We start from the raw sequence: 17,155 nt of genomic DNA on the forward strand, positions 1-17,155 counted from the left end.
AATGTTCAGCTTTCCCTTTATATTTCTAACAATGCCTTCATTACAGATTTTAAATTATAATTGATTGACGTGGTGCCACGTATAATGAGAAACGCTTATTTTCTACCAATTAGAGGAATATATTTTAACTGAAGAGAGATTATGTTGTCACGAAAATAACTATATTGTTTACGATAGTATATAATAATCACATTTATATAAAGATGGATATATAGATAGACAGATAAAAGATAGTTAAATATAGATAGATAATTGTACATCAACTAAAGATGGAAGACACACACACACAAACATATATATATATATATATATATATATATATATATATATATATATATATATATATATATGTGTGTGTGTGTGTGTGTGTGTGTGTGTGTGTGTGTGAATAATTTTGTGTGAGTGGATATGTTATCCTAGTACAACTGAAGCTCAGAGTTTTAATTATTAATTTCCATTAACAAAAATATTGTATAATCCTTGTTAACATTAAACAGAATAAATGGTCAGGTAATGGCACACAAATACATGCATATATACGTACTTCAATTAATCAATTATATCAATGTATAAATTGGCAGATAGAACTGTATGTCTAATTAAGAAGGCAAGACTATTGATTGCAAATATACTGTATGCATTTTACCCAAAGAAGACCTGAAAATAATAACAACACATGGTTTCACAGTACTAAACTGGCTGTTGGCAAATGTAGCAAAATAATTAGCAACCCAATGTGTATTGAACCGTATAATGACAGTGCATAGGTCATCAACAGTAATCGCTCACCTCTGCTGAAGAGTCTGCGCTCTCCACCGGGAACTGCTCTTGTTGCGAGCGCGGCATTGTCTCTGTACCACTAGCATCAACGTTCACAAGGTTTTGACTGACAGGTCTGATGTATCTGTATTCACTCTTCCCAGAATCTGTGGTCATGCACACCTCATAGTTATAGACGTGCTGTAGAGTTCCTGTAGCGCCAACGTCTGCGTAACGGGGCGGATAATACGCGCTGGGAATAACAGGGAGATTCCCATTGGATTTATAGAACAGACGAGACTGTCTCCATCTGTAGACCTTCACTGACACCAACACTATGACAGACACAATAAAGAGAAAGGACACCACAGCCAGAGACAAAACTAAATAGAAAGTCAGGCTGTCATTGTAGTCCTTGTCGTGCGTAAAGTCGCTGAACTCCGAGAGCACTTCTGGGAAGCTGTCCGCCACCGCCACGTTCACATTGACTGTAGCTGAGCGAGAGGGCTGCCCATTGTCCTCCACCACCACAACCAGCCTTTGTTTCACAGCATCTTTATCAGACACCTGCCGTGAAGTGCGGATCTCTCCATTCTGTGAGCCCACTTCAAACAGCGCCCTGTCTGTCGCTTTGAGCAGTTTATATGAGAGCCAGGCATTCTGTCCAGAGTCCGCATCCACAGCCACCACTTTAGTGACGAGATAGCCAACATCTGCTGAACGAGCCACCATTTCAGCCACCAGAGAGACCCCGCTCTGCACTGGATAGAGGATCTGAGGGGAATTGTCGTTCTGGTCTTGGATATAAATGTGTACGGTCACATTGCTGCTAAGTGGAGGGGATCCCCCATCTTGAGCTTTAACGCGAATATGAAAACTCTTGATTTGCTCATAATCGAAAGAGCGCACTGCATGAATGACTCCACTGTCAGAGTTCACGGATATATACGAAGAAACAGAGGCTGCATTTAGTTGTGTTTCTTCGAGAATATAGGAAATACGTGCGTTTTGGTTCCAATCGTTGTCTGTGGCTTTAACAGAGAATACAGAGAGACCAGGGGTGTTATTTTCAGTAACAAATGCTTCATATGAGCTCTTTTCAAAAACAGGGACATTGTCATTAACATCCAATATTCCCAAAACTAATGTCATATTGAATGACAGTGGTGGGACTCCTTCATCAGTTGCAGTTATAGTAATATTATATCCGGGGTGTGTTTCTCTATCTAACTTGCCATCTATTACCAGACTATAGAAATCATTGGATGACGAAGCTACTTTAAATGGGACGTTTTCGTTTATGGAACAATGAACGTGCCCGTTATTCCCCGAATCCGAGTCCTGCACATTAAAAACAGCTATGACAGTGCCCGGGACCGCATCTTCCGGGACTGATTTCGAAAATGACAAGACAGATATTAGCGGAGGATTGTCATTGATATCCTTAACTTCAATTAGGATTTTACAAGAATCCATGAGGCCACCCCCGTCTGTTGCCTGGATGTTTATTTGATAATTTCGATGTTTTTCAAAATCTACAAGTCCAATCACCTTCACTTCACCAGTCTGTGCATCTATGTCAAAAATATCGTCTTTGCCATCGGTGCTGCGTGAAATTGAATAGGTCACCTGTCCGTTTAAACCTTTGTCCAGGTCCGTGGCAGTGACCGTGGTCACTAAAGAGCCCTTTATCGCATTTTCTACAACGACGGCTTTGTAAACCGCTTGAGAAAACACGGGCGCGTTGTCGTTGGCATCCAGCACAGTGATGTGTATTTTAACAGTCCCTGACATCTGCGGATCACCGCCGTCTGTAGCTATCAACAATAACGAAATCTCCTCGTCCTTTTCTCGATCTAATTGAGTCTGCAGCACTATTTCTACATTTTTGCTTGCAGAGGGCAGAGACTGTGACTTCAGATTGAAATGATCAGTGGGTTTGAGGGTATAGCTCTGCAGTGTATTAACACCCACATCAAGATCCACGGCGCTCTCCAGCACAAACCTCGCACCGGGAAGAGCCGACTCGCTGATTTGCAACCTCACTTCATTTTTGGGAAATACGGGAGCATTATCGTTTACATCCTTGATTTCCACAGTAACTCGGTAGAATTCAATCGGGTTGTCTAAAACAATCTGGAAATTTAAAAGGCATTGCTCCGTGTTGCCGCACAGCTGCTCTCGGTCTGTTCTCTCTTTCACTACCAATATCCCTTTATCTCGAATCAACTCAATGTGCTCGCTGTTATCCCCGGTGAAGATACGAGCTCGCCCGCTAACCATCCGCTTAACATCTAATCCTAAATCACGAGCGATATTGCCAACAAATGAGCCCTTTGTCATCTCCTCCGGTATAGAATACGTTACATGGCTGAAAACTGCCTGCACACAACAGAGACTCATAATAAAGCACCGTACTTGCCATTTCATTGTCCAGTTCGTCATCTTTGAGATTTTAAAACACATACATCCCACGGTTTGCAGTGAACAAATCTTTTCAAGTTATGCAAATGTCGACGTCTCCTACAGAAGCGAGTTTGATGAATTACTGATTCTTGCACATCTCCAGCGGTATTGAATATTTCCCCGATGTCAGTTTTCTAATCCAGACTCTGTGTACACTGTAAGCAGCTCTCTGTCTTTCTTATACAGCGCAATAATATGGGAGGTCCTCTTGGATCTAAAATAAATCCTCATCATCCCACTGATCAACAGCGGCACTATGAGTACAAGTTTAGAATTGCAAACATCCATTTATGTCTAGTTGTGTTGAATTTATTTATTATCCCTCTCCATATAGTCAAAATAATAAAAATAATACAAAAATAAAAATAACTCGACATTTCTACAGGCTATATATATATATATATATATATATATATATATATATATATATATATATATATATATATATATACACACACACATGCCATAAAGCATTATTATTATTATTATTATTATTATTATTATTATTATTATTGCTGCTACTATACTACTTCTACTAATATTATTATTACATGTAGAAAAAATATATAAATAAAAGATACAAGAAAGCAATATTTATAAAGAAATATCGTTGTGTTGCGGATACAAACGTGGCTGTATGAAATGGAGCAACAGTTAGCCAACTTTCAGGTGTTTCCGGGTCAAAGGTGAATACCTATACTCCCTTGGCGAACACTTTCGGATTTGAAAGATAACCATTCATACAGGTAAATACACATATCCATTTTATTACAAACGCATCCTCGTTTGTTTACTACAGCAAGTGGGAATTTACAATTCAAACAATTAATAAGCGCTCACCTCCAATGAAGGGTCTGTGCTCTCTGTCGGCAACTTCTCTTTCTGTATGTGCGGCATCGTCTCTGCACCACTGCTGTCAACATTGACCAGGTTTTGACTGACAGGTCTGATGTATCTGTATTCACTCTTCCCAGAATCTGTGGTCATGCACACCTCATAGTTATAGACGTGCTGTAGAGTTCCTGTAGCGCCAACGTCTGCGTAACGGGGCGGATAATACGCGCTGGGAATAACAGGGAGATTCCCATTGGATTTATAGAACAGACGAGACTGTCTCCATCTGTAGACCTTCACTGACACCAAAACTATGACAGACACAATAAAGAGAAAGGACACCACAGCCAGAGACAAAACTAAATAGAAAGTCAGGCTGTCGTTGTAGTCCTTGTCGTGCGTAAAGTCGCTGAACTCCGAGAGCACTTCTGGGAAGCTGTCCGCCACCGCCACGTTCACATTGACTGTAGCTGAGCGAGAGGGCTGCCCATTGTCCTCCACCACCACAACCAGCCTTTGTTTCACAGCATCTTTATCAGACACCTGCCGTGAAGTGCGGATCTCTCCATTCTGTGAGCCCACTTCAAACAGCGCCCTGTCTGTCGCTTTGAGCAGTTTATATGAGAGCCAGGCATTCTGTCCAGAGTCCGCATCCACAGCCACCACTTTAGTGACGAGATAGCCAACATCTGCTGAACGAGCCACCATTTCAGCCACCAGAGAGACCCCGCTCTGCACCGGATAGAGGATCTGAGGGGAATTGTCATTCTGGTCTTCAATACAAATGCTGACTGTCACGTTGCTGCTAAGTGGAGGGGATCCCCCATCTTGAGCTTTAACTTGAAACTTGAAATTCTTGATTTGCTCGTAATCGAAAGAGCGCACTGCATGAATGACTCCACTCTCAGAGTTGACTGATATATAGGAAGACACAGGTGCCCCGTTAATCTGTGTTTCTTCAAGAATATAGGAAATACGAGCGTTTTGGTTCCAATCAGCGTCCCTGGCTTTTAATGAGAATATAGAGAGGCCAGGTGTATTGTTTTCTGTAACATATGCTGTATATGAGCTTTTTTCAAAAATAGGTGCATTGTCATTAACATCGATTAATCTCAAAACTAATGTCATATTGATTGACAAAGGCGGGACTCCTTCATCATATGCAGTAATGGTAATATTGAATTCGGGCTGTTGTTCTCTGTCCAACTTGCCATCAATTACCAAACTATAGAAATTATTAGATGAGGACGTTACTTTAAATGGTATATTTTCGTTAATAGAACAATGGATTTGGCCATTATTCCCCGAATCCAAATCTTGCACATTAAAAACTGCTATAACTGTACCTGGCACAGCATCTTCCGGTACAGAGTCTGAAAATGACACGACAGATATTACAGGAATATTGTCATTGATATCTTTAACTTCAATCAGTATTTTACTGGAGTCAATCAGACCACCTCCGTCTGTTGCCTGAATATTAACTTGAAAATCTCGATTTTTTTCAAAATCTATTTTTCCAATCACTTTTACTTCACCAGATTGTTGATCTATTTCAAATATTTCATCAACATCATCGGAGCTGTGAGACATCGAGTAGGTCACCTGTCCATTTGAACCTTTATCCACGTCAGAGGCGGTGACCTTTGCCACAAATGAGCCCTTTATCGCATTTTCAACAACCGCAGTTTTATAAACCGCTTGAGAAAACACGGGCGCGTTGTCGTTGGCATCCAGCACAGTGATGTGTATTTTAACAGTCCCTGACATCTGCGGATCACCGCCGTCTGTAGCTATCAACAATAACGAAATCTCCTCGTCCTTTTCTCGATCTAATTGAGTCTGCAGCACTATTTCTACATTTTTGCTTGCAGAGGGCAGAGACTGTGACTTCAGATTGAAATGATCAGTGGGTTTGAGGGTATAGCTCTGCAGTGTATTAACACCCACATCAAGATCCACGGCGCTCTCCAGCACAAACCTCGCACCGGGAAGAGCCGACTCGCTGATTTCTAATCTTAACTCATTTTTAGGAAAAACAGGAGCATTGTCGTTAACATCTGTTATTTCTACTGTAACAGGATGGAATTCTATCGGTTTATCTAAAACAATCTGGAAATTTAAATAGCACTGTCCTGCCTTTCCGCAAAGCATTTCTCGGTCTATTCTCTCTTTGACTACCAATATCCCTTTGTCCCGAATCAGATCAACGTATTCGATGCTGTCTGTGGTGAAAATACGAGCTCTACCACTAACAATCCGTTTAATATCTAAACCTAAATCCTGTGCAAAATTGCCAACAAATGAGCCCTTTGTCATCTCCTCCGGTATGGAATATCTAACATGGCTGAAAACGGCCTCAATAAAACAGAGACTCACAATGAAATACCGTACTTGCCATTTCATTGTGCAATCCATATTTCTCCTTGCGATCTTGCAGCACATAAATCCCATATTCAGAGTACGTATTCGGTCATGTAGTTGTATTATCAATGATCCACGCAGAAGTAAATCAAAAGTAGGTTTGCTGGATTCAGTACCTATGCTGCTCTGTTCCCTTGGTCTGTGTTTTGTAATCCGGGGTCTTTGTACACTATAAACTGCTCTTTCGGTCTACTCTCTGACACAGCGCAAAGATAGGGGAGGTCCTCTACGGTCTACTTTAACACACCATCTCTCCACTGATCAACAGCGGCACTTTGAGTTCAATTCTAGAAATGCACACATATAAGTATATACAAAATAAAAACCTTCAATCTATTTGAATTAAGTAATGGAAAGCAAAGACAATACATTAAATCAATGTAATACACTACTACTATTACTACTACTACTACTACTACTACTAATATAAAAATTATTAATAATCATAATCATAATCATAATCATAATAAAGCATTTGTGGATATCTGCCATTATGAACACGAAGGATACCATCCATTACTAACCGAAGAAATACACATACATCTGAAAAAACACAACTTTAAGCTTTTGCCAAATACCATCAGGATGTTTTGTATGCAGTTAATTAATTGACGATGTAATAATGGAAAAATTGACATATATAGAAGGAATATCTACATAGGAATATATATGTATATACAGCTCCGGAGAAAAGTTAAGACACCACTCCAAGTTCAGGAATCAATGTTCACTGGTGTCTTCATTTCTTCCAGAGCCGTATATGTTTAGGAGTAACATAAAAAAGATTGAACAGGTGAAATTAACGTGGAAGAATATATTCTAATGTGCATTATTCAGAAAACCATGATCATATTAGCCGACAGCATAAAAGCACTCACCTCCACTGAACCGTCCATACTTTCAACCGGTGACATCACCTTCTGAACATGACTCATCGTCTCTGCACCACTGCTGTCAACATTGACCAGGTTTTGACTGACAGGTCTGATGTATCTGTATTCACTCTTCCCAGAGTCTGTGGTCATGCACACCTCATAGTTATAGACGTGCTGTAGAGTTCCTGTAGCGCCAACGTCTGCGTAACGGGGCGGATAATACGCGCTGGGAATAACAGGGAGATTCCCATTGGATTTATAGAACAGACGAGACTGTCTCCATCTGTAGACCTTCACTGACACCAACACTATGACAGACACAATAAAGAGAAAGGACACCACAGCCAGAGACAAAACTAAATAGAAAGTCAGGCTGTCATTGTAGTCCTTGTCGTGCGTAAAGTCGCTGAACTCCGAGAGCACTTCTGGGAAGCTGTCCGCCACCGCCACGTTCACATTGACTGTAGCTGAGCGAGAGGGCTGCCCATTGTCCTCCACCACCACAACCAGCCTTTGTTTCACAGCATCTTTATCAGACACCTGCCGTGAAGTGCGGATCTCTCCATTCTGTGAGCCCACTTCAAACAGCGCCCTGTCTGTGGCTTTGAGCAGTTTATATGAGAGCCAGGCATTCTGTCCAGAGTCCGCATCCACAGCCACCACTTTAGTGACGAGATAGCCAACATCTGCTGAACGAGCCACCATTTCAGCCACCAGAGAGACCCCGCTCTGCACCGGATAGAGGATCTGAGGGGAATTGTCGTTCTGGTCTTCGATACAAATGCTGACTGTCACGTTGCTGCTAAGAGGTGGAGATCCCCCATCTTGCGCTTTTACCCCAAATGTGAAACTCTTGATTTGCTCATAATCAAAAGAGCGCACTGCATGGATGACTCCACTCTCAGAGTTTACAGATATAAACGATGAAACAGGTGCTGCGTTGACTTGTGTGTCTTCCAGTATATAAGAAATGCGAGCGTTTTGACTCCAGTCGGCGTCTCTGGCCTTTACTGAGAATACTGACAGGCCAGGTGTGTTATTTTCCACTATGTGCGACATATATGAGCTCTTTTCAAACACAGGGGGATTATCATTAACATCTGAAATTTTTAAAGTTAAAGTCAAAGTGTTCGACAGAGGCGGAACCCCTTCATCATATGCAGTAATTGTGATATTATATTCGGGGTTTGTTTCTCGATCCAACATGCTATCAATTACCAAACTGTAGAAATTATTTGAAGACGATGCCACTTTAAGTGGGATGTGCTCGTTTATGGCGCAATGAACCTGGCCATTATTGCCAGCATCCGAGTCTTGGACATTAATTACAGCTACCACAGTACCAGGCAACGCATCTTCAGGCACAGAATTAGAAAATGACATCACAGATATTATCGGACTGTTATCATTAAAGTCAGTGACTTCAATGATTATTTTACTAGAATCTGCAAGACCGCCTTCATCTTTGGCTTGGATATTTATCTGAAACTGTTTCGTTTTCTCGTAATCAATATTACCAGTCAGCTTTACTTCACCAGTCAGTGGATCTACATCAAAAACATTACCTGCACTATCTGTGCTGTGTGAAACTGTATATGTTACGTGACCATTTGTCCCTTTATCGGCATCAGAAGCACTGACTGTAGTCACTAATGTACCTTTTATTGCATTCTCTACAACCGAAGCTTTGTAAATTCTCTGCGTAAAAACAGGCGCGTTGTCATTGGCATCGAGCACAGTGATGTGTATTTTAACAGTCCCAGACATCTGCGGGTCCCCGCCATCTATAGCCGTCAATAATAAGAACATCTCCTCTTGTGTTTCTCTGTCTAACTGTGTCTGAAGCACCATTTCTACAGACTTACTACCATCAGGTTGAGAATTCAGCTTTAAATTAAATGTATCAGTGGGTTTAAGCGTATAGCTCTGGAGCGTGTTAACACCCACGTCGGGATCAACAGCGCTGTCAAGCACAAACCTCGTCCCCGGCAGAGCAAGCTCGTTAATTTCAAGTCTTAATTCATTTTTGGGGAAAACGGGTGGATTATCGTTGGCATCTATAATTTCTACAGTAACACGATGAAACTCTATTGGGTTATCGAGAACAATCTGAAAGTGCACCGTGCAAGGCGATGTCTGTGCGCACAACTCCTCTCTGTCTATTCTCTCTTTCACTATCAGTATCCCTTTATCTCGAATCAGCTCAATGTACTCCGGACTGTCTCCGGTGAAGATACGAGCCCTTCCACTAACCAGCCTTTTAGCATCTAATCCTAAATCCTGTGCAATATTGGCCACGAAGGAGCCCTTTGTCATCTCCTCCGGTATAGAATATCTAACATGGCTGCAAACTGCGTGGACACAAAAGATTAGCATGAAGCACCGTACTTGCCATTTCATTGTCCAGTTCGCCTTAATTCTCACGATTTGAATGCTTATCAATCCCATATTTTTCACTGAATGCAATGTTGATCTCCTCCAAATGATTTCAGTACTGATTCCTCATGTAGAAGCGAGTTAAGATACGATCGTTGTATCCAAAACATCAGCATTACTGTATATATCCCCGGTCTCAGTTTTATATCCCAAGCGCTGTGTGCACTGCAAACTGCTCCGTCTCTGTGATCCAGCGCAAGAATATGGGAGGTACTCTTGAGTGTAAAGTGACACAACATCACCGCACTGATCAACAGCGGCACTGTGAGCTCAAATGGGGAACTACAAACCTCTCTATATATTTTACTGTTTATATATATACTTTCAGGTGTTAAAGTCATTATAATGCGTATGCGGCATATTGCATTGCTGATACATTTAATATAAGGGACCTAATGGAGTGAGAGGCCATTAGTGAGACCTATTTGTACTAATAATATACAGGCACATAGACGCACACTACAATATGTATTTTAGATTCAAAATGGATACAGGCTACAACGAAAAATAAGTAAACAAATAATTACATTATGTACATCACTATCAAATATTAAATGGAAGTAGATATTACTACTACTACTATAAACAATAATAATAATACTAATAATAATACTAATAATAATAATAATAATAATAATAATAATAATAATAATAATAATAATAATAATAATAACACACTCACGCATATATATATATATCCCCACCGAAGTCAAAACAGCAGAGTCCTTGATCTCCTTCCGGCGCTTACTCAAGACGCATCGTTTCAGACAATACTTGTAATATTAGTCCTTTACTCTCCTGTAAGATAGCGCTTTAAAACATTTTACCATGCTTCTTGCATTACAATTACTTGTATTATTGATTTCCCCTTCGCTCCCTTTCCCATAGCCATTGACTGTGACCAAACATATTGACAGCACTTAGCTTTTACTTTCCAGGATGTATGACCTAATTTATTCTATTTACTTGTGTAAATTTGAATTTGTACAATGCATTATGGTTTGAATTGCTTTGTATTATGTAAACTGGAATTTGTAATGTTTGATGCCTTGTACTGAACTGTATTATTACACATTTGTATTGCGCTTATATTTTGTAAGTCTCCCTGGATTAGGCCGTTTTCCAAGAAATAATATTATATATATATATATATATATATATATATATATATATATATATATATATATATATATATATTACAATCATATTATGTACAGACAAACGTGAATGTTAAATGTTTTACTGAAATAAACAGTATAATTGGTTACACAATTACAACGGACAGGTAAAAAGTCTTCACCAATACTGAAAAGCAGAGAGCACATTTGACCAAATATGGGAAACATCACCTTCACACCTACCACGTTGTATAGAAGCCCTAGAAGTAATTAACAACAGGGAGTAATTCACAACGGGATTACAAATCACAACTGCTATATCAATTGCATTTCTTAGGTAGAAATGACGATCGAAAAATAAACATAACATCTCTATCTTTATGATGCCATTGGTGAAGTGAAGAAACAGACCATCAACACTCACCTCTGAAGAGTCTAGATTCTCTACCAAGATCTTCTCCTTTTCCACGCGAGGCATTGACTGTGTACCACTGGGGTCAAAGTTCACCAGGTTTTGACTGACAGGTCTGATGTATCTGTATTCACTCTTCCCAGAGTCAGTGGTCATGCACACCTCATAGTTATAGACGTGCTGTAGAGTTCCTGTAGCGCCAACGTCTGCGTAACGGGGCGGATAATACGCGCTGGGAATAACAGGGAGATTCCCATTGGATTTATAGAACAGACGAGACTGTCTCCATCTGTAGACCTTCACTGACACCAAAACTATGACAGACACAATAAAGAGAAAGGACACCACAGCCAGAGACAAAACTAAATAGAAAGTCAGGCTGTCATTGTAGTCCTTGTCGTGCGTAAAGTCGCTGAACTCCGAGAGCACTTCTGGGAAGCTGTCCGCCACCGCCACGTTCACATTGACTGTAGCTGAGCGAGAGGGCTGCCCATTGTCCTCCACCACCACAACCAGCCTTTGTTTCACAGCATCTTTATCAGACACCTGCCGTGAAGTGCGGATCTCTCCATTCTGTGAGCCCACTTCAAACAGCGCCCTGTCTGTCGCTTTGAGCAGTTTATATGAGAGCCAGGCATTCTGTCCAGAGTCCGCATCCACAGCCACCACTTTAGTGACGAGATAGCCAACATCTGCTGAACGAGCCACCATTTCAGCCACCAGAGAGACCCCGCTCTGCACCGGATAGAGGATCTGAGGGGAATTGTCATTCTGGTCCTGGATATGAAGTTTTATAGTGACGTTACTGCTAAGTGGAGGGGATCCCCCATCTTGAGCTTTAACGCGAAATTGGAATTCCTTAATTTGTTCGTAATCAAAAGAGCGCACAGCATGAATGACTCCACTTTCAGAGTTGACAGATATATAAGAGGAAATAGGGACTCCGTTAACGACTGTTTCTTCTAGAATATAGGAAATACGAGCGTTCTGCTTCCAGTCAGCATCACTGGCTTTCACTGAGAATATGGAGAGACCAGGGGTGTTGTTCTCCATTAAGTAAGCTGTACTCGAGCGCTGTTCAAAAACTGGAGCATTATCATTTACGTCTGAAATTTTTAAAGTTAGCATTAAACTGCTCGACAGAGCAGGTAGTCCTTCATCAGTGGCGATAACTGTGATATTATATTCTGGGGTTGTTTCTCGATCCAACGTGCTTTCAGTCACCAGACTATAGAAATTATTGGAAGATGATATCACTTTAAATGGCATGTTTTCGTTTATAGAACAGTGGACGTTGCCGTTACTCCCAGAATCGGAGTCTTGCACATTGAGAACAGCTATAACAGTGCCAGGCAAGGCATCCTCGTGTAGGTCATTGGAAAACGATACGACAGATATCATCGGAGTGTTATCATTAATATCAGTGACTTCGACTAATATTTTACTGGAGTCTGTAAGATCACCGTCATCTTTGGCTTGGATATCCAATTCGTAGTGAGTATCTTTTTCGAAATCTAGTTTACCAGCCACATTCAAATCACCAGTAATTGGATCTAAAGCAAATAGTTCACCTACTCCGTCAGTACTGTGTGATATTAAATATTGTATATGTGCATTTGAACCTTCATCTGCATCAGAAGCACGTACTCTTGCCACTAAAGTACCTTTTGGAGCATTCTCTGCCACCGAAGCTTTGTAAATTCTCTGCGTAAATACAGGCGCATTGTCATTGGCATCGAGCACAGTGATGTGTATTTTGACAGTGCCAGACATCTGCGGATCGCCACCGTCTGCTGCAGTTAACAATAACGAGATCTCCTCCTGCTTTTCTCGGTCTAACTGTGTCTGCAGCACCATCTCTACATATTTACTGCCATCCGGTCGCGAATGTAACTGTAGATTGAAATTATCAGTGGGCTTAAGCGTGTAGCTCTGCAGCGTATTTACACCCACATCGGGATCCACGGCGCTCTCCAGCACAAACCTCGCTCCTGGCAGAGCCAACTCGCTGATCTGCAAGTTCACTTCATTGTTAGGAAATATCGGAGCATTGTCATTTACATCTAATATCTCGATAGTTACACGGTAAAATTCTATTGGATTGTCAAGGACAATTTGAAAATGTACATTGCAAGTGGTTATCCTTCCGCAAAGCTCTTCTCTGTCTATTCTTTCATTGACGACTAATATTCCTTTATCCCGCAACAACTCTATGTACTCGTTTTTGTCTCCGGTGAATATCCGAGCTCTCCCGCTTATCAGTCTTTTCACATCTAATGCTAAATCCTGAGCAATATTGCCCACAACCGAGCCCTTTGTCATCTCCTCCGGTATAGAGTACCTAACATGGCCGAACACTGCCTCAATAAAACAGAGACTTACAATGAAGCACAGTACTTGCCTTTTCATTGTCCAGACAGGTTTTTTCATTTCAGTTTCAAAATTCAATAATCCCTTCATTCCCTTTGTTAAAACTGTGCTGTTTCCAATCATGTTATGATAAATTGTCCATAATTCATGTTCAAAACCGACGCGGTTGAGTCCCCGATGTCTTTTTTACAATCCAGACTGTGTGTGCAGTGTAAGCGGCTCTGCTTGTCTGTCTTATACAGCGCAGTAATATGGGAGGGCCTCCTGTGTCTATATTAACACAGAATCTCCCCACTGATCAACAGCGGCACTTTGAGCACATGATGAGAACTGCAATCTGTACTGCTATTTATTAATTATATACATAGGAAAGATATACGAATTTATAAAAGTGTGTATATAAATTATATACATATTTAAGATATTCTCAATATACGTCTTTCAAAAAAGGCAAAGAGAAGTGAAACATAATATGAATGAATGTTTCTCGATTTGATGAATAGACAAAACACTCCACTTCAGAAATACACGTGCTTTTACAGTTTCAGCATTATTTTGGAATATATTTGCCATAAACTACATTATGAGGAAAATACATAAATAACAGATCAATAAACTAACCAATCACATACTGCAAATCCCGAACTGAAAAGATAGGTCAACAGGAATAAACGCTCACCTCTGCTGAAAGGTCTGTGCTCTTGACATGGCTCATCTCTTTCTCCTCATGGGGCATTGTCTCTGTATCAACACTGACCAGGTTTTGACTGACAGGTCTGATGTATCTGTATTCACTCTTCCCAGAATCTGTGGTCATGCACACCTCATAGTTATAGACGTGCTGTAGAGTTCCTGTAGCGCCAACGTCTGCGTAACCGGGCGGATAATACGCGCTGGGAATAACAGGGAGATTCCCATTGGATTTATAGAACAGACGAGACTGTCTCCATCTGTAGACCTTCACTGACACCAACACTATGACAGACACAATAAAGAGAAAGGACACCACAGCCAGAGACAAAACTAAATAGAAAGTCAGGCTGTCATTGTAGTCCTTGTCGTGCGTAAAGTCGCTGAACTCCGAGAGCACTTCTGGGAAGCTGTCCGCCACCGCCACGTTCACATTGACTGTAGCTGAGCGAGAGGGCTGCCCATTGTCCTCCACCACCACAACCAGCCTTTGTTTCACAGCATCTTTATCAGACACCTGCCGTGAAGTGCGGATCTCTCCATTCTGTGAGCCCACTTCAAACAGCGCCCTGTCTGTCGCTTTGAGCAGTTTATATGAGAGCCAGGCATTCTGTCCAGAGTCCGCATCCACAGCCACCACTTTAGTGACGAGATAGCCAACATCTGCTGAACGAGCCACCATTTCAGCCACCAGAGAGACCCCGCTCTGCACCGGATAGAGGATCTGAGGGGAATTGTCGTTCTGGTCCTGGATATAAATGTGTACGGTCACATTACTGCTAAGTGGAGGGGATCCCCCATCTTGAGCTTTAACTTGAAACTTGAAATTCTTGATTTGCTCGTAATCGAAAGAGCGCACTGCATGAATGACTCCACTCTCAGAGTTGACTGATATATAGGAAGACACAGGTGACCCGTTAATCTGTGTTTCTTCAACAATATAGGAAATACGAGCGTTCTGGTTCCAATCAATGTCACTGGCTTTTAAGGAGAATATAGATACACCCGGTGTGTTGTTTTCCGTTATATATGCACTGTATGAGCTCTTTTCAAAAACGGGTGCATTGTCATTAACATCTGATACTTTTACATGTATAGTCTTATTGCTTATCAGAGATGGTACTCCATCATCATATGCAGTTATAGTGATATTATATTCTGGATTTTTTTCTCGGTCTAATAAATTATCAGTTACCAAGCTATAAAATTGCTTTGAAGATGACGTGATCTTAAATGGGATGTTTTCGTTAATAGTACAATGGAGAATTCCGTTATTTCCAGAGTCCTGATCTTGCACATTGATCATAGCTATAACTGTGCCAGATAATGCATTTTCAGGTACCGAGCTAGAGAAAGACATGAGCGTGATTACTGGAGTGTTATCATTTACATCCTTAACCTCGATGCTTATTTTACTGGAATCCACAAGATTCCCTTCGTCTTTCGCTTGAATATTTATTTGGTAAGTTTGAGCTTTTTCAAAATCTATCTTTCCCTTCACCCTGACCTCTCCAGTATGTGGATCTAATTTAAAAAGACTGTCTATGTCATCGCTCTGGTGGGATACCGAGTATGTAATAAACCCATTGGATCCTTTATCTGCATCAGAGGCACTTACTTGCGTTACTAAAGTTCCTTCTATTGCATTTTCAGTAACTACGGCTTTGTAGACATCTTGGCTGAAAACGGGAGCGTTGTCGTTAGCATCAGATACAGTAATGTGTACTCTAACAGTGCCAGACATGTGTGGCTCACCGCCGTCCACTGCTGTTAACAGCAAGGCAATTTCCTCCTGTGTCTCTCGATCTAATTGTTTTTGCAGCATCATTTCAACATGTTTACTACCGTCAGGTTGAGAATGCAGCTTTAAAACGAAATGATCAGTGGGTCTAAGCGTGTAGCTCTGCAGTGTATTAACACCGACATCGGGATCCACGGCGCTCTCCAGCACAAACCTCGCTCCTGGCAGAGCCGACTCGCTGATTTCTAATTTAATCTCATCTGTCGGAAATACCGGAGCATTATCGTTAATATCTAGAATGTCTACAGCAACACTATATAACTCCATTGGATTCTCAAGAATAATCTGAAATTGCAGACTGCAGGGCGATCTTTTCCCGCACAGTTTTTCTCTGTCTATCCTTTCTTTAACAACCAATATGCCTCTATCCAGCTGCAGCTCAATGTACTCGTTGTTGTCTCCCGTGAAGATACGAGCTCTCCCGGAAATCAGACGTTTTACCTCTAATGCTAAATCCTTTGCAATATTTCCCACAAACGATCCCTTTGCCATCTCCTCCGGTATGGAATACGAAACCTGACTGAAAACAGCCCCATTACAAAATGCATATATAACGAAAAACCATACTTGCCATTTCATTGTCCTTTCCGACTTTCGGCTTGCTATTTCAAAGCAAACAAATGCCATATATCTCCTTAAATTGGACCGAATATTTGAATATCAATATCCATACATTAAAACACAGCTGAAGATGATATTGAAGTAGACGCAATTCCACATAAAAGCAACACGATTTTTGTGTCCAAGGTTGCTATTTTGTAATCCTCAGCCCGAGTAGAGTGCAAGCTGCTCTCTCTCTCCCTCTCTCTCTCTCTATAAAGCGCAAAAACATGGCAGGTCCTGTGGGCTCTATTCGCAGCAGAACACCACACTACTGATCAACAGCGGCACTTTGAGTTCATGAAAAGAACTACAACGTTTATTAAAAACTAAATTCCTCACTTCAAGCATGTACAGAATTATTTAAAGA

The 17,155-nt window shown here is 41.1% G+C and overlaps 3 protein-coding genes across 18 annotated transcripts in view; all 3 read right to left on the reverse strand.

Annotated features, from left to right (window-relative positions):
• The window catches only part of LOC136763037 (protocadherin gamma-C5), a 211,261-nt gene that overhangs the window by 75,132 nt on the left and 118,974 nt on the right, over window positions 1-17,155 (reverse strand). The window contains exon 1 of one of the 16 annotated variants that reach the window (XM_066716717.1): window positions 11,337-13,926. The exons of 13 other annotated variants lie outside the window; for them this stretch is intronic. In XM_066716717.1, the coding sequence (XP_066572814.1) occupies window positions 11,337-13,817 (2,481 nt within the window). In that variant the 5' untranslated portion in view covers window positions 13,818-13,926. Of the gene's footprint in view, window positions 1-789; window positions 3,421-7,361; window positions 10,075-11,336; window positions 13,927-17,155 lie in introns of those variants that run through there. 2 more of the 16 variants (XM_066716726.1, XM_066716729.1) reach the window with 2 other exon arrangements.
• On the reverse strand, window positions 4,000-6,719 carry LOC136763030 (protocadherin beta-15-like). Its single transcript, XM_066716708.1, has one exon. The coding sequence runs from the start codon at window positions 6,511-6,513 to the stop codon at window positions 4,051-4,053; it is 2,463 nt and encodes an 820-aa protein (XP_066572805.1). The 5' UTR covers window positions 6,514-6,719; the 3' UTR covers window positions 4,000-4,050.
• On the reverse strand, window positions 14,353-16,979 carry LOC136763463 (protocadherin beta-16-like). The gene has a single exon (XM_066717501.1). It carries the CDS (start codon window positions 16,810-16,812, stop codon window positions 14,353-14,355), a length of 2,460 nt encoding a protein of 819 aa, XP_066573598.1. The 5' UTR covers window positions 16,813-16,979.

The sequence above is a fragment of the Amia ocellicauda genome, chromosome 11 (assembly GCF_036373705.1).
Source record: "Amia ocellicauda isolate fAmiCal2 chromosome 11, fAmiCal2.hap1, whole genome shotgun sequence".
NCBI lineage: Eukaryota > Metazoa > Chordata > Actinopteri > Amiiformes > Amiidae > Amia > Amia ocellicauda.